The following is a 26015-nucleotide window of genomic DNA, read 5'->3' as shown; positions in this document are numbered from 1 at the left end:
TAATGCATATATTACATATTTTATCTACCAAAATATTTGAGGATTATTTCTGTTTCACAGAGGAGAATACTGATGTTGAAATGTTAAGTAATGTGTCATTATCGTGAAAACAAAGTTTGTCTAAATATACAGATCATTGCTTCTACATCATCTTTATCTTATGTATTCCTCTGTCACCTTCTTACCTACAAAATAATAAAAAAAATTCTTTCATAAATTCCCTCGGACCTAACACATTTCTCTTTTTAATACATCAAGCTTCCTCTCATTAAACAATGCTACCTTTAAATTTCCAGATCTAATGACCTCTCTTCCAATCTTGATTCCTACCTAATTTCCATTTGATTAATTTTTGCCTTTGGTCATTATCAATGCTTCTTCCATTCTGGTAAAGGAGGGCATAAAGATTATGGACTACAGTCAGACAGGCCTGAGTTTTACCTTTATCTCTCCCGCTTAGTAGATATGTATTGAATTTAGCAAATTTAACCTTTTCCTGATTGATTCACATCATTTGTGAAATTAGAAATGTAATATTTTATTTCTAAACCTATCGGGACCATGACATGAAACAAAGCATACAAAGAACGCAGTATGGTTGAACAAATAAGCACTTGCTAATGGTAGCTCTTATTCGCTATCAAAAGGTTTAACTCTATTTTCTTCTAATTCTCCCCTGGTTCTGAATCCTTTCTCTCTGATTATTCTTTCTCAGCCCCTTATGGTTGTTTATTTTGTATTATTTAATCCAAGTTTCTGTCTCTGACTCTATCTCGCATCCTTCTATCCATTCCTAGATGATGTTACCAAATCCACAGCTTCAACTGCCTTTGTTTATCTAATATTTTACATCATCACATCTCTAATATCACCTTTCTCCAGAGATTTACATGTATGTCTAAGTATTCTTGCAATTAGTTCTCAATACAGGAATTTAAAAAAATGTTCAACAGATTATTTGTCACCTTTCCCCCCCAAAAATATGCTTCTAGTCATCCTAAATAGTGATCATAGAATCATCCAGAAATTTTCTTAACTCCCCATCAATTGCTGTCCAAATGTATTAATACAGTGGGAATACTCCTCACAACTTGGTTTACTTTTCTGCTATTAAACCACCTCACCTCCGTTCTTTGTGGCCTCAAAACACCACTCTTGCTAGGCTCCTTGTCCTACCCAAAGTGCTTTGCTTTACTACCCTACTCCTTGTGCCTTTGTCCATGCTGATCTCTCAGCCCGTCTTTTCTGCCAGATAAATTATTTTGTAATATATGTGTGTGTGTGTGTGTGTGTATTTTTTTTTTGCTTGAGCAGGCACCAGGAATAGAACCCAGGTCTCTGGCATGGCAGGCAAGAACTTTGCCTGTCGAGCCACCATGGCCCACCCTCTTTTGTAATATTTTTTACCTTTAGGTTCTCTTTTTTGTTTTCCTCTAAAACTCCCCATGCTTTACTGAATTTCTCTTTTATGTTCCCATTAAAACTTTGCAAGTACTTCTCTCATATGACATAGTGTTATAATCCTTTAGATGTCCCTCTGCTTCTAGAAAATAAGTCTAAATATTATTCTTTTTTATGTACAACCAGATCTCTGATTTCTTTAAAACAAGCCATTGAATTAAAATTTATCCTCCCAGGCATGTACATATAAGTATTTTTTTTTCCTTTAGGAAAACTTAAAATCCACTTTCATAAGAGACTTTTTATAATATGGTTTCCTGGAAAACATTTTGACAAAAAGTTTTGATTCAGTCTGTGAAAGCACGTGTGCTATAATTACTTGCTGTGCTGGTTTGAATCTGTTATGTACCCCAGAAAAGCCTGTCCTGCTAATCCATCCCTGTGGGTGCTGACCTACTGTGGGTGGAAACATTTGCTTAGGTTGTTTTTCCATGGAGATGTGGCCCAGCCCATCAAAGGTGGGTCTTAATCCCCTTGCTGGAGTTATTTGTGAGAGGATAAAACACAGAGATATTTTGAAGGGAGCTCAGAGATAGAAATGCTGCAGGAAAAATAAGCAAGGGCCCAAGAAGCTCAGAGATATTTTGTAGGAAAAGACCAGCAGACGTCACCAAGTGCCTTCCCATGTGACAGAGGAATCCCAGATACCAGCAGCCTTTCTCAAGAAGAGGCATCTTTCTCTTGATGCCTTAATTTAGACATTTTCATGGTTTTGGAACTATAAATTTGTAAGCTAATAAATGCCCATTGTAAAAGCCAACCCATTCTGGTATATTGCATTCCAGCAGCTTTAGCAAACAAAAACACTTGCTAATATATATATAAAATCCAGTCATTTGCCAATGCTTGGATTATATAATATTTGATATAAACAAAAGAATATGTAACATATAAACCCTGAATAAAAACAATAAATTAACCCACTATCCAATTTAAGAACTAAACCAAAATCCACTGTCCTTGAATCCATATTTGTTCCTTCCCTGTGCCATCCCAGGATTCTTCTCAGACACAGCCATCAGTCTGCATTTATGTTAGTAATTGCCTTCCCTGTTTAATATAGTTTATTTATATATGTAAGTTATCATTAAACAATGCCAAATTGTTTTCCAAAGTAAGTGGGCTGGTTGACCTACCACCAGCAGACAAGCAGCCTATGAAAATTCCTACCCATTCACACGCTCACCAACACATGATTTTGTCAGACATCTCAATGTGTTCTAATTTAGCAGGTATAAGCAAACTATCTTAAATGAGATTTTATTTTAACTTCCCTGATTACCAATAAAGTTTATCTTATTTCATTTTAAAAAAGATAAATTGGGATGCATAGGTGGTTCAGTAGTAGAATGCTCACCTTCTACACAGGAAACCCAGGTCCAATTCCCAAACCATCCAGCGGAAAAAAAAAAGATAAATTGATCTGTTCTGCTATTGCTTCTGACTACTCAGTGTGGATTTCTAGCACAGGGCTATTGCTTTGTTAGAATATACTAGGATTATTTGAGTCAAATAACTTCTCAAGCTATGAGAATTTAAGAATCAATTTCCTTTAACTAGGGAAATGTAAGAAAAAAAAGTAGCATATCTACAAAACAAATTTATTCCATTGCTAGCTTCTAGCTAATATTTAAATCACAAAATGAGATTCAGATTCAGAATTTTGAAGATAAGTAATGAAGAGATTACTCAGTCCAAAATGCTTTTAAAATAGATTATAAAATTGAAGCACAGAGATTTAAAATAGTTTGATCAACATCATAGAACTGGTTAGACAGAATCGATAATAAAATCTGTATATTGTTCCTATCAGTTCAGGATCCTTTATAGAATTCCACAGAATCTGAGAGCAGTTTATGACAAATTCAAAGAAAGATGATTAGTAGTCTGTTAACAGGAAAGGGGTAAAGTTCAATATAATATTAATGTTTTGGTGGGTTTTTAGCTCTAGTAATATATTTATTAGTGTTGATAAGAGTAGAAAGACTTTCTCCTGTAGTATATTGCTTTAGGACAATAAATTGCTAATAATTTATCGGAATGTATAAATTGATACTGGAATCAATAACAAGATAGCAAAACTTTGCTGCCAAAAATCACTTTATTAGGTAAAGGTTCAAGCTTGCAACCAAAAAACTATTGCGTATAACACTGTGCATCATTTTCTCATGGATGCCTCAAAAGAGACATTTTTCTTCTTTGAGTTACCAAAATGAAATTGCAACCTATGCAATCAAAAGGAGAGAAGCAAGTTAAGTGTTCTAAAATCAAGGCTAAATTGGTCATAATGGCCAATTAGCCATTGTTTAATTCATTTGTGTGGTTGTAGGACCTGAATTTCAGGTTCAATTCATGTGCTGCCTGGGTATTTGTTACCAGGAGAGCCTGACATGGGCTAACTACAAATTTCCCTCCCACTCTGTTCTGGTTGATTGGGTCCCCTAGCTAACCAACTCTCCTCATCAAATGGACTAAATGCAGTTCTAGCTTATTCTTGAGAAGCAGTTTCAGTTTCTTTCCAGGTGCAGAATTATTCAAACAAGCCAGTCACATCTTCCTGTGGGAACTAGAGGGTACCTGTGCTGGTTTGAGAGGATTTATGTACCCTAGAAAAGCCATGTTTTAATCCTAATCAATCTTGTGGGAGCAATGGTTTCTTGTAATCCTTATTCAGCACTATAGGTTGGAAACTTGATGAGATTGTCTCCACAGAGATGTGCCTCGATTAATTGTGGATATTAAACTTAATTAGATGGAGGTGTGTCTCCACCCATTCTATGTGGGTCTTGATTAGTTTGCTGGGATCCTATAAAAGAGGAGACATTTTTTGGGGAGAATGCCTTTTGAGAACGACGAGAAAGCCACAGCAGAGACTAGCAGAGCCACAAGGCCGAGAGAACCACAGAGTCCACCAGCCAGTGACCTTTGGAGATTCTGAGAGAGCAGAGAAGGATGACAGAGTAAGAGTCGTGAAGTAGAATCCACTAGTCAGTGACCTTTGGAGATAAAGGAGAATGCCCCTGGGGAGCTTCATGAAGCAAGAGGACTGGAGAGGAAGCTAGCGGACGATGCTGTGTTCACCATGTGCCTTTCCACTTGAGAGCGAAACCCTGAACTTCATCAGCTTTCTTGAATCAAGGTATCTTTCCCTGGGTGCCTTAGATTGGACATTTCTATACACTTGCTTTATTTGGAACATTTTCATGGCCTTAGAGCTGTCAACTTGTAACTTATTAAATTCCCCTTTTAAAGAAAGTCATTCCATTTCTGGTGTGTTTAAGTCTGGCAGCTAGTAAACTGGAACAGTATCCCATTCTCTTGAACTTCAAAGCCTGTCTCCCATGGTCCTCTGGTTGTTCACCCTCTTTCTGCTTGCCACCCCTGTATGCCCTTACATGGCGCGGTGTCCTCTTACCCTCCCAGTGAGGATATATGGCTAATACATTGCCACAGACCTGTCCAGTGTCCATTGTTGTGGGTTAAGAAATCCCTACTGTCCTAAAGCAGGAAGTCCTCCCTCACCAAGGAGTGAATAGGAGGCAAGCAAAACAATGATATGACTCTAAACACTTATTCCTGCCTTGCTTCGATACTACCATTGCTTAATCTGTGAGTATGTAATAGGAATAGTCTTTAATTATACACATCATAACATTCAAAGTTCAAAATTTATTAGAACTATAATTCAATGAAAAATAACAAGATAAATAAATAACTGTAGGTAGATTTAACATCCTACCTTACCATCAGTTAGTGACATGACCTTACTTTCTCTAAGCCTAGTTTCCCCAAGCATAAATTAAGAAACTTTGAATATGCGATGAACACTAAGGTATCCTACTACTCTAAATGCACATGACTCTGAAAGATAATTCTAGCTTTGCAAATTGTACAAACCAACCAAATGTTTACTTAGATTAATCATGTTTTGCCTTATTGAAAGGTTTCATTGCACTCATAAAATATATTACCAGTGGTTTCAATATTTAGCTGAAAGTGTAATAAAATAATTGATGAAAATAAGTTAAAGTTTAATCCAAATTAAAAGGCACCAATTTCTTATCACAAAGCATAAGACCTTTAATATTTTAATTTTTTTTATTTCATTATTATAGCAGGTCCTTAAAAAATTGTGATCCTCTGCACTCCTGAAATTCCTTTGGCAATAAAACATCTTTTCCCCAGTAAGCAATCTTTGGGATGAGTCTAACACAAAAGAGAGCACTTCTATCCATTCCACAAGAAATTCAGCAGCTTCTTCAAGACTCTATGGAACTCCTATCACTTACTATTGCACAGACAATAAGAAGAAGATTTTCTAACATTTAATGTGCTTTTTTTTTCAATTTTTGAATTCTTTTATTAGGAGAAAAGTATGGATAGGAAAATCTAACTTCCATATTTATAGCTTTTGTGGAGTGTATCTAAATTGTAATATATAATGCTTGAAATCCATCTTCTGTTTTCTCAGAACGGTAGACTTAGAGTTATTATAACACAAAGTTTGCTTTGCATGCTGAGGAAGGGGAATTTATCGAGCCCCAGGATATGAGTAGAATATCCAGAATGCTTTGTCTTCCTTCTTGACTGATAACCTTACAAAGTAACAGATGTAATGTGACATTTAAGAATCTGAAAAGACTGAGCAATTAAAACCTAATACTTTAAAGAATAAAGTACAAACAGACAGACGGAAAAATCTCAGTTATTGCTGTATTTTATAACTATTACATAGCTACATTTATAACTATAACTATATTTTTATAATTCTTATATATGTATATTAAAATTTTATTTACTGAGAATGTGCTTATTAGCTGCAATCTCCATGTTATTGCCTTAATGTATTAGATGTGTAAAGCTATGTTTTTTTAAGAAGCAACTTTTTATTGGCTTTTTAATATGATGGATGTTTGGAAATAAAGACTCCAAAATCAGTTCATAAACTTATAATTTGCAACAAGAATTGAAAGACACAAAATGATATCAGATACTTTCTTACCAGATAAAAATGATAATGAGCTTGTTAAGAATGTTGGCTCTGGAGCTATTTGGTCTGGATTTAAACCTCTGTTCCATCACTTACGAGCTCTTGAACTGGGGGCTGGTTAGTTAAAATTTCTCCGTAAATTAGAAATTCTAAGGGTTCATCACATCTGACTCCTCTTCCCTTCCTGGGCACAAGGGAGGACTGCATTTCTCAGTGTCTTGCAGTTGGGCAGTGCATATGTTGAGGTCTGACCAATGACTTTTGAGTGGATGAGATGTATGCGCATGTAGCTAATGGCATTTTGTGGTGGGTATAAGTTATCTGTGCTTTCTCGTTCCTTCCACAGTGACCCTGAAAGCTGATGAAGAGTCGTGCACCTGTGGAGCCTCTATCAGCATGGTCTTTGACTGAGAGTATATGGCAACCAACAATGGACATATAGTGAAAGCAAGAAATAAACCTTCCACATTAAGCTGTTGAGAATTGAAGATTAATTTGTTACTACAGCATAACCTAGCTTAATGTGACTAATTTACTCACTGTGTCTTAGTTTCCTCATCTAAACTGGGATAATAGCAGCACTTAGTTATTTTGATGGTTGTCAGCAAGATTTTATTGAGGCAAGAGCTCAATACTACTTTGCAATTTTTATTAATAAAGATAGTATGGATCCCTCCTCGCTTAAGAAATTTTAAATTCCAGAAAATCTCACCTGTTTAAAAGCCCTGATTTAATTAGCAGTGACTTTATATGTTCTGACATGACCTCCATCTCAATTTTTTAAAAATTTTATAATGCTGTCTTAATATAAAATAGCTATACTAGGATATACAGTATTTTTGCATGTGGCATTTTTCCATATTGACAGGAGAATCCCAGTTGCTGACTTACTTGTGTTACCTTTGATTATGGGAAATACTTCATTTTTTTCTATTATGCAAAAGGAAATGTTAGCTAGGTAACAGGAAGTGTGAGAATGGGTTGAAAGAAAATAATGAAGAATGCCCAGATACTGGAGTACAAGAGATTACTTCAAGATTTTTCTGTAATATTCTAGCTATAGCCTTAACTATCAAGCTTTGGAAATGAAAACCACTTGAATTCATCTCTAACTCTAAGAATGAAATAGGGACTTTCTTTTTTGCTTCAGAAATTTAAGCTCTTTACAGACACACTTTTTACTAAATCCACATGATCCCAGAGACAGGTACAATGAAACACCTTCCATAACTTAGAAGTAAGGAAAAATTCCCTCTTCCCTGATTGGATACAAATTAACCACAGCAGAAACTTCATAATGTTCTTCAGTGGAAAAGAATGGTTTCCGGACCTCTGGTTTCTCCATGTCCTGAGGAAGGTATCTATGTTTTTAAAGAAATCATGTATTATCAGCAGAGAGGCTAACCACCTTGGGAAACAGAGAAAAGAAGTGCCGTCAAAGCACAGAGCAGAGGAGAGAGAATCAAAGCTGAATGTCTGTGAGTATCAACTTTCTTTGGCTGTGAGTAAACATTGGACTCATTCTTACAATTTGATTCCCCTAGCTCTTCTTTCACTTCCCACTCTTAGATCCATCTTCAAAAAAGAATGCAGTGACCATGACCATAAGTATGAAAGTCTTTGTGACAGTTGCTCTCATTGTGCACAGATTTTCTGCACCAGTTAGTAAATATGGTTAATTTATGTTGACCTTATATCTTATTATCTAAACCACAGTATTTTAAGAGTGAAGGAGAGCACTGTCAATGCTGTTATAGCAGGCTGAGAACAGTCCAGGAAAACTGGAACAAATAATCATGCTGGGTCAATATGAGTTAATTCCTGAGATTTTAAAATACTCTATCTCCCCTCCTCCCCCAAATTAGAGTTTCAGACTATTGGACTATGTAGATTACTGTACTTATTATAGTACCTGAATTAAGGTAATCCTTGGGAGGCTATGGCTCTATGATCTTATTTAATGCTTAAAGTTGAAATTTCCCCACTTCCATATTGTAGATAATAATGCCAATCTGGTGGATTTATTGTAAATATAATATGCACCTACATATATAAACATGCATATATAAACACACATGTGTATGAATATGTATATACATATGCATATATGACATACATATAGATCTTAAATATACATATATATCTCAGCTCAGTGAATGCTTTAAAATTGGGAGCTGTTACTATTCCTATACATTCTAATGCCACTTTCTTAGGCCTCGTTGGAGGCAGAAAACTGACCTTTTTCAGGCAACAGTTCTCTGTTGTGATAGGTGATTCTTTTAAATTTCTATTACTGCTATGTTCCAGAAACAACCAATCCCTTATGTATTAATATGGTGAGAACAAAGCTATATATTTCATCACAAGTTCTTTCAGTTCTACGTTCCCTCAACAGATGGCAATAGTTATTGGTTCCATTATATTGTAGCCATAGAAATAAATAGATTTATCGGTGACCTTTTAGTGGCTAATTTGTTTGTAGGTATGGACATTTCTGTTTTATGCTAAAATCATTGTCTTTTTTTTTTTATTTGAATAAGAGGGAGTAAGTATTGGGCAGAACTTTTATGTGACACTTGGGGAGAAGGGCATTTTCAACTCCAGAGGACTTCTCTTAGATGACACGAACAATTTTGGATGTGTAGAATCGGGAGACTTTTGAAGTGGAATTGGGAGGTCTAAGGACAGAAAAGGATGGTGGAAATTGTGATCATGAAAGGGTCCCCAAAGAGTGATTATAGAAGGAAAAATAAGCTTTTGAAGTTATTATACTTAAAGGGCAAAAACAAGAATGTTTAAATATAACAATTTTAAATATAACAATTTAGTATAACAATTAAGTATACAATTAAGTATAGTGTCGTAGGAGTCAAGGGAAGTGAGCCATGAGTGTGCAGTGTAAAGGATTTAAAAGGGAAGCCTAAGCCTCTATCCTGGTGCTGCCATTCTTCAATGTCTTATAACTTCCAAGGAATATATCATCTATTTGCCAAAATCCACTGGAAAGAAAGCAAACATAAAGCTGACTCAAGATTTCTAATGTTTCATCATAAGTTGTAAGTGATAAGTGAAAAACAGTCCTTTTGCCAAAAAACAGCCAGTCACTTCTGTGACTGTGTACATTAAGGAGATGGGCTGGAGTCTGCAATGTTCACCTCAGAGAAACCTGAGCAGGGTGCAGATTCAACGGCCATGGCTAGCCTAGAAGTGCTTCTTTAAAATATTATCTGGGTATATTGAGATGGCACCTGGAATCAATCCCATCCCAGAAATCCCATCGAAATACTAAAAAATTCATACCTAGTGCTAACAAAGATACACGAGTTTTTTCAGCTTTATGACTGGTGTAGTTGTGTGTGAAATGCCTTTTAAGATCATTATTGAATAGCTTAACAAGCTCTGGCAGGACTCTAATAGATTAATTTTTTCTTCAAGAGATACTGGAATACGGAAACAGCAGTAACTGTGCTTTAATTATTTTTCCCCAAGAAGCCATGCCATATATATATATCCACATTTAGAATAATGACAATTTCTCTTGTAAAGAATATATGCCATGCTTATGGCATATTCAGGAGATTTTTTAACCATTTTCATTCAGAAAAAAATACATTAAAAATGCTTGCTTCCTACATATGTCTCTTAACTATATTCCGCTCTAGCTTTCTTCTCTTCCATATTTATGGGAGTGTTGAGTTGTACAAAGTCTAAACTCTAAGTAATGACAGATACTAATTGTGCCAGTTTGAATTTATTACATACCCCAGAAAAGCCATGTTTTAATCCTGACCCACTCTTGTGGGGGCAGCCATTTCTTTCAATCCTGATTCAATAGAATAGGGCAGCAACTTTTGATTAGAATATCTCCAAAGAAATGTGATATTCCCAATTGTGGATGTGATCTTTGATTAGATGGAGATGTGACTCCACCCATTCCAAGTGGGTCTTGATTAGTTTATTGGAGTCTTTTTAAAAGAGGAAACATTTTGTAGAAAGCAGAGAGCCGACAGAGAAAGCAGATGTACATGTCTGGAGATTGAGACAGAAATAGCCCAGGTGCCATGCAAGGATTCACAGAAATAGCCAGAACCTGAAGAGAAGAAATCTCCAGCCTGGGCAGATGCTAAGCTAAGCGATGAAACTCAGAGTTTTGTCCCACAGCAACTAAGCGAGAGGAAATCACTGGCATCAGAAGATGAGAGCAATGGAACTGGGAACAAGGACCAGCAGATACCAGCCACGTGCTTTCTCAGATTGCCCTTCCTTGAGCCAAGGTGTCTTTCTCTGGAGGCCTTAGTTAGGACATATTTATGGCCTTAGAACTGTAAACATGTAACTTATTAAGTTTCTTTTTAAAAAGCTGTCCCATTTCTGGTATGTTGCTTTCCAGCGTATTAACAAACTAATACATTGGTCTAGTAATGCTCAAATCTAGATTTGTTTGGCTGACTTTAATTCTAAGAGAAAATATTGATACTTAAAATAATGCGTATTTTAGTTTCCTAACTGCTAAAACAAATACCACAGAAGGGATTGACTTAACAGGAATTTATAGGCTCACAGTTTCAGGGGCTAGAAGACAGCTTCCTCCAAGGGTCAGCATCTTCTGACTGGCTGGCAATTTGGGGGTTCCTTGGCTTTTCCATCACATGGCACTGCACAAGGTAATGTCTTCTCCTTTCCCTTCCAGGCTCTGTAGACTACAAGCTTCTGGCTTTTCTCTCTCTCTGACTTTCAGTCTGTTGATAAAGGACTCCAGTAATCTATATTAAATCCCAACATAATTCAATTGGGCCACACCTTAACTGGTGTAACATCTTGAAGAGATCTGATTTATAATTCATGAGAAGATGAGCCAAGGCCAAGAATATGTCCAAACTGAGGTGCCCAATTCTATCCTCCTCAATGTGATTAATAACATTTTATCATTAAAATCAATTATTTGTAACATTCCATTTTAATCTAGTAAATGAAAAATTTATTTATCTATAAAGTAGGGCAATCCACAATTGCTATTGTATTCTAAATAACTGGCCAGATTTAAAGAATATTTATAATTAAGAATTTGTGCGCATTAGGAAATTTGCAAATTTGTTATCAGTACATTTCATTTGCCATATAAATCTAAAGAGTTAATTAATATTCACTTACTAAATTTAATTCCCTCTTTTGAAAACCCAATCAATTTGTTTAAATAAAATAAAATATACAATAAAATATAAAATATACAATATTTATTGTATATACAAATATACAATAAAAATAAAAATATTTATTGTATCATAAACATTATGAATTATATACAATTAATCAAATATCATAATTATTCCCTTTTTCCAGAAGTTTGATTTATCTTCAAATGGCCTTGTTTTGGCCAGATTCTATATATTGTTTATAATGTGCACATATCAAATATTCAACAGATTTTTTTTTTTGCATGGGCAGGCACTGGAAATTGAACCTGGATCTCTGTCATGGCAGGCAAGAATTTCTGCCACTAAGCCACCATTGCAACACTCCAACATTTGTTTTTACTTCAGGGAATAAGAGACTATCCCTAGTATATAGAACAAAGACTCATTCACATTATTATAATAAACCATCTCAAATTTTCCTTGTCCACTCCTACCTTGGCCATTTCCTGACAGTGTGGCCTCAGACAAATTACTTAACCTCTGAGAGCTTCAGAATCCTCATCTGTAAAATGGGTTCATCCTTAACTTGCAGGGTCCTCATGAAAATTAGAGATAATGCTCACGACGCATTTGGCAAAAGGTAGGTGCTATAGAAGTGAGAACAGTTAGGAGTAAATGAGATCAATTCAACAACTTCTACTTTCTTTCTAAAAAGTAAATCAAAAAAGAAGAGACTATGAGTGATCATAGCTATACCACTATGAGATGTGGACTTTTTACATCACTGACAAAACCTTTCATTGACCCTACAATACTTGTTCAGAGTGTTCATATACTACACAAACTGAGAGTAGACCAGTCATGCAATTTTCAAGAATCCCACTTTGATGTCACAGAATCCGATAAAAAGAGATTTTACAAGTTAGGCAAAGGATCTCTCAATCTAGGTAAGAACACTACCTGAGTGTACATTTTCATTAAACTTTCCCAAATGTAGCACTGCAGTTTGTAAGAGTGAAGAGTACGTATCTGGAAAAAGACAGGATAAATGCCCTACAATGGAATTTAAAATTCTTTCTCTCCTTCAATGGATTTTTTTTTTTTTGGTACTGACCTAATTTCTATGCTAATTTATAAGGTTCACAATCACTTTATTCTTTGCACAGTCCACAACTCTCCCATTTTCCAAGTCTCTGGGGAATGACTTTGGAGAGTAAGACATAAACATCATCAAAAAATTTCATCCAGTTAACTATTCATTGTGCTGCTGATCCACTTTGTGGATTTTCCATACCCTTCATTTCTACTCCTTCTCAATCTCACCACCTTTCTTTTGAGGATTTCACTGATCATTATCACCTCTTCTAGAAGTGAGAAGGAAGAATGTGCAATCCAAATGAGTCAGAAATGACTTTTAAAATTATTTTGAGGGTAAGGACAGAAAGTTGGAAATGTTAGGTAAAATTAGCCCTGGGGTTTTCTAATGACTTCAACCACCCAGACATATCCCTCTTAAGAGCTCTGAAAAGAAAAATACCCTTCAACTCCATCATATAGCCTCCTCTTGAAATTATATGAGGAAAAAGGTACAATGTAAAGCTTATTTACAGAAAATTTTCTTTAAAAATGCTACTTAAGACAGACAAATGCTTATAAAAATCACACTTATGAGTTGTTCAGTGTAGGGTGAATGTTTTAAAATGTGAGTTTTATTAGCTTATTTATACCCTTACATAAAAGTAGTGCAAATGTATATTTATTTAACTAGCTTTTCAGCTTTCTTTAGCAATAGAACTAACATGCTAATTTCTTATTAGTGTTGAATTATACAGGGAAAATGCAACAGGATTATTTTTCCCATTTGTCTGCATACTTGAACAATAGTTCATCCAAATTAGTCTTGTTCCTTAAAAATATTTTTGAATAGAAAAATAAATGAAATAATATAAAATGAAATAATTAACCAGTGTTTGTGGAAATTTTTAAGATCAAGTCTTTTGGAAACAATAGACGGTTTTTTAAAAATGCTGTTTTTCTAAGTTATTCTCTATTATCAGACAATCCTGCGACCCAAATCTATTACTAGTGAAAGAAATGCCAGTATTTTGAGAATGTGAATTAATTTTGTGCCCCCACTTTTGCTCTCAACTAAAGACTGTAAAATAGGGGCTTACTAGGTGATCTCTAATATTGCTTAGAACTTGGCAATACATTCAAGTATAACACAAGCATACAATATGTTTGGAGTCTACAAGCTGAGAGAAGATCTAACTTATACACATATAAGTTTGTATCTCTGCACATGTGTCTGCTTAGGAAGTAGTAAAGAACTGAAGGAACTTTCACTTGAAAAACACATCATATAGCAAATCTATGCCTACGATAATGCTTTTCTTTGTATGAGAGTGATAAATGTCTTTTGGATTGGAATGCACTTAAATGTATATAGACACTGCATCCATCCTTTCTGATGAAAAGGGGTACTAGATCACAGAGACCATGCACTTTGGAGGCCACAGATCCGAGTCCAGGTGCTGAGGAACACAGGGCCAAGATGTAATTTACAGCTGTAGAAAAACTGGTATTAAAATACTTCTTTCATAAACCTGTTATGAGGATTTGGTCATAATACATGTAAGGAACCCAATAGAGTGTTTAGAAACAATAAATGGTCAATTTATCATTTCCCAAATATTGTATTGGTTTTAAAATTTGGCCATTTTTTACCCTGATTATTTGATCAGAAAAAAAAATACACACATACATACATATATATATATATATATATATAACATATACACATTTTATATTTATATACACATAAATATATTCCAAGTCATCAGAAGTGACTATTAAATTCATGCATTCTATTAATAGCACAGAAATGAAATTGTCTTAAAGCAAGTTAATATTTCATTTTTCTTGCCAACTTTTAACCCAGAACATGGGCAAGATTACAGTTCAAAATAGGTTTCAATAAATATTTATTGAAAATTTTGCAGATACCATGCCATTATTAAAATACCTTAAATAAGTAGGACAACCAAAATTAATTTAAATATATGAAGAAATATTACCTATAAAACATAGTACTTCAGAACTTTGAAAAGTTTTACTCCATGTTTATTTAACGTACAAACGTTGAAGATGGTATCATGATAAGCCTTTATAAGCACATTCAGCTTTATAAAGATATTAAGAAGTCCAAAAACTTGAAAATATTATTAAATTTTAGAGATATAGTGCAGTAAATAAAAATCAACTCAACATATATATCATAATGCATTGGCTAACAACAGATATTAGGTAAATCAATCCTATAAAAATGTGTTCATGTGTTGTATGTGAATGTTTCTATAGGGAACTGAAACAGAGAGGTATGATGACTTGTGCAAAGTCACACAGTAATTTAACAACAGCCCAGAGAATGGAATCCAAATCTATTGGTTCAACTCAGGTGTACCATCTATTGTATCTGCTATTTTCCATACTATGAAAAAAAAAAAAAAGGCTTGGGAAGTATATAAGGTAACTCTTCATTTAGACTGATTTTTACAAAACACCTGGGAAGCAGGCCGAGAGCAATTGAGACATCAGAGAAGGTCATAAGTATTATTTTCAAGGCGCTAATAGAAGCTCTCAAAGTCATTTTAGCAAGAATACTTGATATCAGATGATAAGTCACAGGGCTGCAGTTACAAAGAAGCAGTAGTTTGGGAAAGTTTTCACAATGCCCAAATTTAACGTACATGGAAAGAAAGAACGCTATTTGGTCTTTATTTTTTAAAGCCCAGTTAGAGTACAACCTCTGCTTAGATCTTCAAAGAGGAAGGAAAATAACAAGTACCTCAATTAATAGTTTGGAATTTTACATGCAAGGTATTACCCCAAACTGTGCCAAGGTATCCTAGTTTTGAAAACAAACATCCATGGAGGAACTTCGCAATCACCATAGTAACTTAAAGCAATGGTTTTCCTAAACATTATCTCCAGAAAGTGCTTCATTCCTGTGTTTCAACTTATATGAATGAATTTTGCTAAAGTTCATTTGTTCATCCTTTTTTGATGTACTAGAAAAATCATTGCTCAATGCATAGGTTTAACTTTTTGCCACCTTTACTGAGGGGTGGAGCATTACTAACCATAGAGAGTTGCATGATACAGCCTGTGTTAGCTAGATTCAGTTGTCAACTTGGCCAGGTGAGCATACCTAGTCTTGTTGTTGCGGACATAAGCCAATGGTACCTGAACCTCATCTGTTGCTAATTACATCTGCAGTCAGCTAGGAGGCGTGTCTGCTGCAATGAGTGACGTTTGACTTAATTGGCTGGTGCTTAAATGGGAGATTGCAATGTAGCACTGCTAAGCAGCTCAGCATTCCTGATCTCAGCACTAGCAGCTCAGCCCAGGCCTTTGGAGATACAGAAAGAATTCACCCCGGGGAAAGTTGTTGGAACCCAGGGGCCTGGAGCGAAGACCAGCAGAGACCATCTTGTACCTTCCACGTAAGAAAGAACCTCAGTGGAAAGTTAGTTGCCTTTCCTCTGAAGAACCAACAAAATAAATCCCCTTTTATTAAAAGCCAATCCGTCTCTGGTGTGTTGCATTCCGGAAGCTAGCAAACTAGAACACAGCCTTAAGAGCAAGTTTCTGCTTAAGGGAAAAGACACCTTAAATTTAAATTTTAAAATTTTCAATTTAAATTTTAAATTTAAAAATGTGTATCTGTGTCAAATGCGGTCACTGCAAAGTGGAGAAAGAAAGAGCTTTAAAGAGTCCAGGGAGTATCAAAGACAGTCAAGAAAATAATTACAAAATGGCATTGTCATTTCAGTTGTGCTGTCTTCATAAATAATAGCTACTGTGAATTATTCTTGAAAGCAAACAAAAGTTCTAAGGAAAGAGATCCCCATAGTCTCATCCAAATAAAAAGTGAGTGATCTTAACCAGTTGTAAAAGGCATGAAGTGTGAGGGAGTATATAGTCTACTGTCGTGGCATCTAAATAGATGTGGAATAAAGTGAGATTGTAGGTCCAGAAGTGACCACTTATGGCTTCCCTCATTCTGAATGTCCCAAACTTCTGGAAGCTGTAGGGCACTGTGTGAAGACATGAATAAAGCACATTTCAGAAACAGTTTGGTACTGATTTTCAGAGTCAGATATGTTTCGAGTATAGAACCCAAAGTAAATATTTGCCACTTATGGCAAAAGTTCAGCTATAGGGCAGAACAAACTGCTGAAGAAGCAAGAAGAGGCAAACCTCGCTTCCATGATTGTGGTTTATTCACTGCTTATAGAATGGCCTTAGCCTCAGGTGTGTGTATGCATGTGTGCATGTGTGCGCACACAGGTACATTTACTAGAATAGCAGCACTCCAATTTCATTGTAAAGAGCTGGAAGGAGCTGATTTTATAAACTAAACTGGTATGCCAGATTCATGTTTTAGGGAGTTTTCTATTACCCCATTTGTGAAATATGAAGTTTTATGTACACCAAGTATTTTGATGTACTGTGTTTTCAATATTTAAGACTTTGCATCTCTATTGTGTGTGGAAGGAGGAGAAATTAGGAAGCTTCACAAGCAATTAGCTCAGACAAGCAATTTTCATTCTAAATAATGTACAGTAGAAGAAAATTAAAGGGGTTCCTTTTCATCACTTATACGGCATCCTGCAGATCAAAAAGTGCTCCACAAACTCAATGCTTTAGAGTTTCCTACCAGCCCTTATTTTATAAATGAGGAAACAGAACCTCAGGGTTTAGGGGTCACATGGCTATTTAATGAGCCAGAAGGGCTCTTCAAACATTTTGCTCTACACCCCTCCAGGATTACTCCTTTCTAAAGAACCACACTCCCAGTACCATTCCAGAAAGATATTTGAAAAGTAACCAAAACGTTACATAGACATAAGTGAGAGCTTCCTCCCCCACCAAAAAAGAAAAATAAAATAAATGCCCTATAAAAAATGTGCTAAAACCGGGGTCATGCAGAGCCACTTGTGCCACAGCACAATTGTTTCCACTTTCTCCTTGCCTCTTTCCCTCAGCTAGAAGCTACGCTGTTTCTAAAATAAAACCAGAGGTCAAAACGCAGATTGTCTCGCGCCCACATCTAGGAAACTAGCAGAAGCTCTGTTACTGTTAACAGGGGCGTATCAATATTGGTGGATGTCGAAACCTTCACGGAACGCATATCTTTGCTTTTTCAGTTCACACCGCGTTACAAAGTTGAGATTCCTTCCCTCCGCATAGTCTTTCTGTGCAGACTGCGTGATCCAAATCTCTCGGAAGTCCTGATGGCAAAAGAAGCGTTTTGGGACAGCGCCTGTGACTGCTCATTGGCTCCGGCTCCCTCTCCCCGGACATTCAGATACATGTGGCTTATTTATTTATTTTGATTCTCCCTCTCGCGCTCTCCCAACCTGTGAACGTGGGCTCTGACTGGTGCGGCGAGGAGGGAAGCTAGCAGGCGCGTGCTCGCGTGCGGGACCCGGTAGCGCCTCGTCGCAGTCTTCAGAGGCCGGTGCCCCATCCCGGCTCTCCGGCGGGGTCGCGAGGTACCTGCGTTCAGGGCAGGAAACCGTGATTGCGCCCTTCTGCCCCCTATTAGCATCGGTCCTTAATTGAAAAGCTGGTGACTATTGGCTGAAGTTCCCCAGCGATTTGCATGAGCCGAGAGGGAGTGTCTTCAGGAGCGCGCTGACTGCAGCCTCCCGGGGAATGCGCGGCCGAGGGAATGCGCGCGGCTGGCGGGCCCTGGCACTGAGCTGGCGCCCGGCGACCTGGCACCCGCGTCTGGATATGGGGCATCTACCTCGTCCCAGGAGCAGTACCAGCCACAGGAACCTGCCGGTAAGGCTTGGGGTCCAGCGACCCCGCAGTCTCGACTAGTTGTAATGCTGTCAGGCAGTTCCTGCACCTTAATGTGTTTGTAAACCTTTTTACCTTCCTCAAAACTTCCTGCGAAGGACGGGAGGAAGGGGGAAGAAAAGGGAGTTTGGGATAGTGTCTTCATTTTAGCAAGGACTAGGCAAGTCTTGGGATCGAAAGAGGAAGTTTCTGAAGCAGAAATACAGGCAGAAATGGTCCGAGGATTTGGAGGTGCGCTCAATCCGCTTTTAGACAGAGAGGTTCTGAGAACGTTTCCGGCGGCCGGCAGCTGGCTGCCACTGAAGGGCTACTGCAATTGACAAATTGTTTTTGCATAATCATTTTCCGCGTTTCCCCTTAGGGAGGGGTATTAAGCAAGGACTTGGAAGGGGGTGGGGCTACAGATCTTATCGATTTATTTGATACCAGATTCGAGCTAAAATGGAAATCTCTGTTTTCCACCTAAGGTGTTTATTTCTCTGTGTTACCGTGCTTTCCACATCATTATTGTTATTGTTATTGGGATGTAACACATTTTGGGTACCAGGACCCTAATTTAGGCGGTGACATTTAAATGGGAAATACATTGCCCACCACTTGGTCCTCTCTGCTCTCAGCCTTCTCCTCTCCCTCCATCCTTCACACGCTCTATGCCGGTTCCCTGTCGCGTTGCGCAGTCCTGAGTGGGAGACCTCGCCACCCCGGCGCGTCTTTGCAGGAGTGTTTCACTGTTTGGGCCGGACGATGCTAGCTGGGTGAGGGTGGTGACGGGACGCGGGATGGGGGGGGAGGGGTCGTCAGGGGCAGGATGTGGGTGGAAAGAGAGCAGACAAATTAAGTTTTGGATACAGTGTTGTCCCTTAGATTTCGCCTTTGCAGTAAGTTTCCTCTTCAGCAAGCTCTCACTAGAGATTTCGTTTAGGGGAATGGGGATGGGGACCTCATCGATCCCGGGGACGCTAGTTTCTGACTCCACTTTCCGTTTTTCCGCGAGTGTGTAACGAGCGTTTTCCCTCCCCTCCCCACCTCCAGCATCTATTTCTGTTTGTCCTCTTCGTGGGACCCTTCAGTTGCCTCGCGAGTTACAGCCGGGCTACGGAGCTCCTCTACAGCCTGAACGAGGGACTCCCCGCGGGGGTGCTCATCGGCAGCCTGGCCGAGGACCTGCGGCTGGTGCCCCCCGCCTCGGGGAGGCAGGACCAGCAGCCGCAGCCACCGGAGAGCGTAGGCGCCCAGCGGACACCCCCCCTCTCCTTCAGCCTGGCCTCCCGGGGACTGAGTGGCCAGTATGTGACTCTAGACAACCGCTCCGGGGAGTTGCACACCTCTGCTCAGGAGATCGACAGAGAGGCCCTGTGTCTTGAAGGGGGCGGTGGGACTGCCAGGGGCGGCAGCATTTCCATCTCCTCAGCGCCTTCCTCAGACTCTTGCCTTTTGCTCCTGGACGTACTGGTCCTGCCTCAGGAATACTTTAGGTTTGTGAAGGTGAAAATCGCCATCCGAGACATCAATGACAATGCCCCTCAATTCCCAGTTTCCCACATCTCTGTTTGGGTCCCGGAAAATGCGCCTGTAAATACCCGGCTGGCCATAGAGCATCCTGCCGTTGACCCAGATGTAGGAACTAATGGGGTGCAGACCTACCGTTTGCTGGACTACCATGGCATGTTCACCCTGGACGTGGAGGAGAATGAGAATGGGGAGCGCACTCCCTACTTAATTGTCATGGGGGCTTTGGACAGGGAAGTCCAGGACCAGTATGTAAGCATCATCATAGCCGAGGATGGAGGGTCTCCACCACTATCCGGCAGTGCCACCCTCACCATTGGTATAAGTGACATTAATGACAATTGCCCTCTCTTCACAGACTCACAAATCAATGTCACAGTATATGGAAATGCTACAGTCGGTACCCCAATTGCAGCAGTTCAGGCTGTGGATAGAGACTTGGGAACCAATGCTCAGATCACCTATTCTTATAGCCAGAAAGTTCCACAAGCATCCAAGGATTTATTCCATCTGGATGAAGCCACTGGAGTCATTAAACTTTTCAGTAAGATTGGGGGAAATGTTCTGCAAATGCACAAACTCACCATCCTTGCTAACGGACCAGGCTGCATCCCTGCCGTTATCACAGCTCTGGTGTCTATTATCAAAGTCATCTTCAGACCACCTGAAATTGTCCCTCGTTATATAGCTAATGAGATAGATGGGGTTGTTTACCTGAAAGAGCTGGAACCGGTTAACACTCCAATTGCATTTTTCACCATAAGAGATCCAGAAGGTAAATATAAGGTGAACTGCTACCTGGATGGTGACGGACCGTTTAGGTTGTCACCCTATAAACCATACAATAATGAATATTTGCTAGAAACCACAAAACCTATGGACTATGAGCTCCAGCAGTTCTATGAAATAATTGTGGCGGCCTGGAACTCTGAGGGATTTCATGTCAAAAAAGTTATTAAAGTACAACTTTTGGATGACAATGACAATGCTCCAGTGTTCCTTCAACCCTTGATAGAACTAACCATTGAAGAAAACAATGCACCTAATGCCTTTTTGACAAAGCTCTATGCTACAGATGCTGACAGTGGAGAGAGAGGCCAAGTTTCCTATTTTCTGGGACCTGATGCTCCATCGTATTTTTCCTTAGACAGTGTCACAGGGATTCTGACAGTCTCCACTCAGCTGGACCGAGAAGAGAAAGAAAAGTATAGGTACACAGTCAGAGCTATTGACTCTGGGAAGCCACCCCAAGAATCAGTAGCCACTGTGGCTCTCACAGTGCTGGATAAAAATGACAACAGCCCTCGGTTTATCAACAAGGACTTCAGCTTTTTTGTGCCAGAAAATTTTCCAGGATATGGTGAAATCGGAGTAATTAGTGTAACAGATGCTGATGCTGGCCGGAATGGATGGGTTGCCCTCTCGGTGGTGAATCAAAGTGATATTTTTGTCATAGACACAGGAAAAGGTATGTTGAGAGCTAAAGTCTCTTTGGACAGAGAGCAGCAAAGCTCCTACATTTTGTGGGTGGAAGCTGTTGATGGGGGTGAGCCTGCCCTCTCCTCTACTGCAAAAATCACAATTCTCCTTCTAGACATCAATGATAACCCACCGCTGGTCTTATTTCCTCAGTCTAATATGTCCTACCTGTTGGTATTGCCCTCCACTCTCCCTGGCTCCCCAGTTACAGAGGTCTATGCTGTTGACAAAGATACAGGCATGAATGCCGTCATAGCTTACAGCATCATAGGGAGAAGAGGCCCAAGGCCTGAGTCCTTCCGGATCGACCCTAAAACTGGCAACATTACTTTAGAAGAAGCATTGTTGCAGACTGATTATGGGCTCCATCGCCTACTGGTGAAAGTGAGTGATCACGGTTACCCAGAGCCTCTCCATTCCACAGTCATGGTCAACCTGTTTGTCAACGACACTGTCAGTAACGAGAGCTACATTGAGAGTCTTTTAAGAAAGGAAGCAGAAATTAATATAGAGGAGAAAGAACCACAGATCTCAATAGAACCGACTCACAGAAAGGTAGAATCTGTGTCTTGTATGCCTACCTTAGTAGCTCTGTCTGTGATAAGCTTGGGTTCCATCACGCTCATAACGGGAATGGGCATATATATCTGCTTAAGGAAAGGGAAAAAGCATCACAGAGAAGATGAAAATTTGGAGGTACAAATTCCACTAAATGGAAAAATTGACTTGCATATAAGAGAGAGGAAACCGATGGATATTTCTAATATTTGATATCTCCAAGTGAAAAACAAAGAGATATTTTAACTGACTTTGGATAGGTCTCACCACCTAAACAAAGGTATATTTATGGCAGTTCCAATGAAGGACCACTAATTTATAACTTGTACTATATTGTAAATAACTGTTTACAGGTTTTTAAATTCAAATTTAGATGTTATAAAACATGTACAGAATTTTTTAATGAGAATTAGTACTAACAGCTATATAACGATCATAAAAATGCTTGGGCGTCATTTGCAGCTTTCATACACCAGGCAGATGATTGATAAAACCTGGGAGTTAAGGTAAGAAAATGAAACATTAAATATTTTGTCTAAAAAGTCCTTTCACCACAAGAGGGCATCAGCTGCCCCTTTGCAGGGAACTATTTGCGGTATTGTACATGACAGTTGTACATGAAATCAATGAAAGAGTATATTTTAAATATATTGTTTTTAAAATTTAACAAATAATGAACTAATGAATTTTGCCCGACTTAATCAGAGGGAAAAGATAGACACTTGCAAACAGAATGTTGATTACCTCATAAGTTAATCATGTATAGCTTGGAGACGTCTTAAAAAGAAGCGCAATTCCTTTTTAGCAAGAACACAAAACATTGCCATGTGTTACAGATTCAACCTGCTGAAGAGTATTTCACTTCTGAATACTCAGATTGCTTTCTGTTTGCTTTATACCGTCCTTCCTATTATTATTGGGGAAAATGCATTTATTCTTCCTTACCGAAAATGTAACTAGAAATTGTGCCCAAGAAAAAATGCCAGAAGCAAAGAAATGTTTTGGTCTGTAGCTACTTCATGGGTATACATGACAATTGGGTACTTTCATAGCTTGTCAGTAGTACTTTCTACTTGGTTATATATTAGAGTTTTATACATTTAACTCATCTCTGACATAGGAAAAGAAAAATCTCATTAAAACTGAGTAATTCTAGAAGCTAGTACATACTATTGGGCATTTTACTTGGGCGTTTTATATGAAAGTTGTACTTATCTTTTTGTTGTTTAGGTTTGTGGGTTACCATTTCTGGCCTCCTTTCTTTGACTTTGGATTAAGTCTACGAGTTTATCTGTAAGCCCAGCAGCAGATTTATTTGATAATTTAACTTTTGACTGAATCCTTTGCAATGAAGAAAGCTGGTTCATCCGTGGTTGGTCACTTTCACTTCATTGTGTGAGCTGGAAATCTTATTTTATATGAGAGCTATAGCAAACTTGTGTGCATAAACAAGGATTGTTAGTGTTAGCTTAAACTGGATCATTTTACTTTTGGGTATCATGTGTCTGTACTGTACCAAAAGTGTTTATATGTCTGCAGATTAAAGCTATATATTTTCATAATTCCTTTTCATTTTTACCATTTTATATCTGAATGTGGGATTGCTCTTTCACTGAAGTGCCTGTTAATGGCATTTGTTTGCTTCTAGGGGTAAGTGTTGGTAAACCTTAGGTATTCTGCTATGCTAAAAGTTTATATTAAACTAATTCATTACTCAAGTAAACATTGGGTAAATTATTAAATCTGTGTAGTTATAGACATGTATAGAAATAGAAATAGAATATGCTTATATGTTTGATGGAAGCTCATATGTTAATTTACACTCATGCCTGTGCACATGCATATTAATTTATTATAAATGTAACAGCAACTATAAACATTCATTCTACTACATATTTATGACAAAATCTCTGATAGCTGTGTTCCAAGAGCTTTCAATAATTAAAAAAAAAAATAAAAATACTCTGCCAAAAAAAAAAAAAAAGAATCGAATGCAAAAGCTCAAGACCTTTTGAATGTATGTTAACCCATTTCTTCTTGTTTTCTTCAACTGGACAGTTTGAATAAATAAAACAAGCATCTTAGGCCCTATTGTTTGTTATCAAAATATATTTTTTATTGTAAATTCCTTTTTCATGAAAGGCACCTGGGCTAAGATACCAAGATCATTTAACACCCAAACTTTGCATTCATAATTGTTGTAAAGCAATGGAGGAAATCATCCTCATCTAGTCATTCGCTTTTTCTTATCTCTCTTTTTTAAAGTAAGCAATACTTGTAAAAACAGCAGAACCATTAAACAATAAATCCTACATAATGCAATGATTTTGCAATCAGTATAAATAAAATATTCTATTCATTTCTGAATTTGAAGAAGATTCACATATTGTGGGGTATGAGCATCATGTCCAGCATGAGAAACTCCTGTAACATTAATAAAAGGACATATTTCTGTAAAAAAGATATATCTCGTTCACATTAAAAACATTTAAACCAAGGGAAGCTGAAGTAAATTAAGCTAGAAGATAAAAGTCCCTTTTTACTAACACCTTGTGCTAGAGCAGTTGCCAAAATGTATGCTAATCATGTCAATGTTGTTAGTTGAGCTGGCACAAAAATAAATGTTCCATTCATTAAAAATCCTAATATCCATTTAACAGTTTGTGAACCAGTGAGTCCTCTGTGCCCAATTTAATGAAGAAGAGATTGCTCTGATCTTTGCACTGCCAAATCCATTCCTATACTACAGAAAAAAAAATTGTTCATTAATTTGAATTGGGAAATTTAAAATTAACATAGAAATTTCAGCTACAGGGGAAAAGAAACAATTTACATTATTTGACTCTTTAGAGCAGCTTCCTGAACCTATTTGAAGAAAAAAAAGTTCTCCTGGCAGAAATGCTTTTATCAGCTATGAATTTGAATGGTTAAAAAAACAAATGCTTCTTTTAAAACTTTTTTGGTAGGACCAGTGTATTAAAAACAAAACAAATAAGCAAAAATAACATATATTAATATATTATTTTATATGACATATATTAATACATATATGTTTTATATGTATTATAAAAATAATAATAAAGAATAAAAATACCCCCCCCCGCCAATTCCTTTGAGGTTTGGATACTCTGCATGTGTTTTATGAAAACACCAGGCATGATTTTGCTGTGAAATAACATTACTAGAAACGATGTTACAGACAGGGTATGAAGTTGACTTGGTTGCTATCCCATTAGGATTCAAATCTGTGCTCCCAGAAAACATCTGAACTGACAACTGTAAAAAGAGGAGTTAAGCAAGCCTCTCCCTTGGAGACTCAGTTTTCAACCTGTCCTCAGTAAAGTGAGGACTCTGTGGGGTCCCGACCTCTAGCAGACAATGGAGAAGGTAATGAAAGTAGAGCAGTGATATTTGGTACTGGGTGCCCTCAGCTCTAGGAGGCCAGAGAAATGGATACAGAACCTTTCCTCCCCAGACCAAGGTAAATTTGTTTACTTCAAGAAAGCAGTCAATTGCTGAAAAATGCCATGTTGCTGACATTGACAGTCTCTGCCTAACACTGTGCCTTTACAAGGCAAACAGTCAATAAATATATAGTCAAAGAGAATTGGCAAACAGGTGGACTCACAATATGGAAAAAATATCGGTCAACGCAATTGGTAATTCCTGCCCTCCAAAATAAAAGCCTTGCCCTAAGATTTTTTTTGGTTATTTCTACTTATAAAAAAAAATCGTGCACATTTTTCAAACAACATACACATACATGCAGTCAGTAATTATTTTGAAATGTCTGTCCTTATATACAATAGTTATTAAAATAGCATTTTTTTCTTCTGAAGAAAATGTCTTTCTCAAATGACTGAGAAATTAGAAATGCCTTTCTCGAAGGATGTAAAACAAAAACTGATTGATTATTTAAACTTTCAAACTTAATTCCACTAATGTCACTTATATCAAAAAGTGAGAAAATTGCAGTGATTAAAAAAAATCAGTCATTCAGTCATTCATTC

The 26015-nt window shown here is 37.6% G+C and overlaps 1 protein-coding gene across 1 annotated transcript; it reads left to right on the top strand.

The window, feature by feature from the left end:
- The first annotated feature begins 18309 nt into the window (after positions 1-18309).
- Positions 18310-23992, top strand: PCDH20 (protocadherin 20). Its single transcript, XM_077155839.1, has 2 exons — positions 18310-18441; positions 19492-23992. Exons 1-2 carry the CDS (start codon positions 18310-18312, stop codon positions 22216-22218), a joined length of 2859 nt encoding a protein of 952 aa, XP_077011954.1. The 3' UTR covers positions 22219-23992.
- The last annotated feature ends 2023 nt before the right edge of the window (positions 23993-26015 follow it).

The sequence above is a fragment of the Tamandua tetradactyla genome, chromosome 4 (genome assembly GCF_023851605.1).
Source record: "Tamandua tetradactyla isolate mTamTet1 chromosome 4, mTamTet1.pri, whole genome shotgun sequence".
Taxonomy (NCBI): domain Eukaryota; kingdom Metazoa; phylum Chordata; class Mammalia; order Pilosa; family Myrmecophagidae; genus Tamandua; species Tamandua tetradactyla.
The sequence above is the reverse complement of the archived record's forward strand: the minus strand, read 5'-3'. Positions and strand labels throughout refer to the sequence as shown.

What these genes read in the sequence shown, in the direction of transcription:
- PCDH20 (XM_077155839.1), top strand. Translation starts at nt 18,310, where the DNA reads ATGCGCGGCCGAGGGAATGCGCGCGGCTGGCGGGCCCTGGCACTGAGC. An exon ending in CCAGCCACAGGAACCTGCCG is followed by an intron (nt 18,442 to 19,491) that starts GTAAGGCTTGGG and finishes CCCCACCTCCAG; the next exon opens with CATCTATTTCTGTTTGTCCT.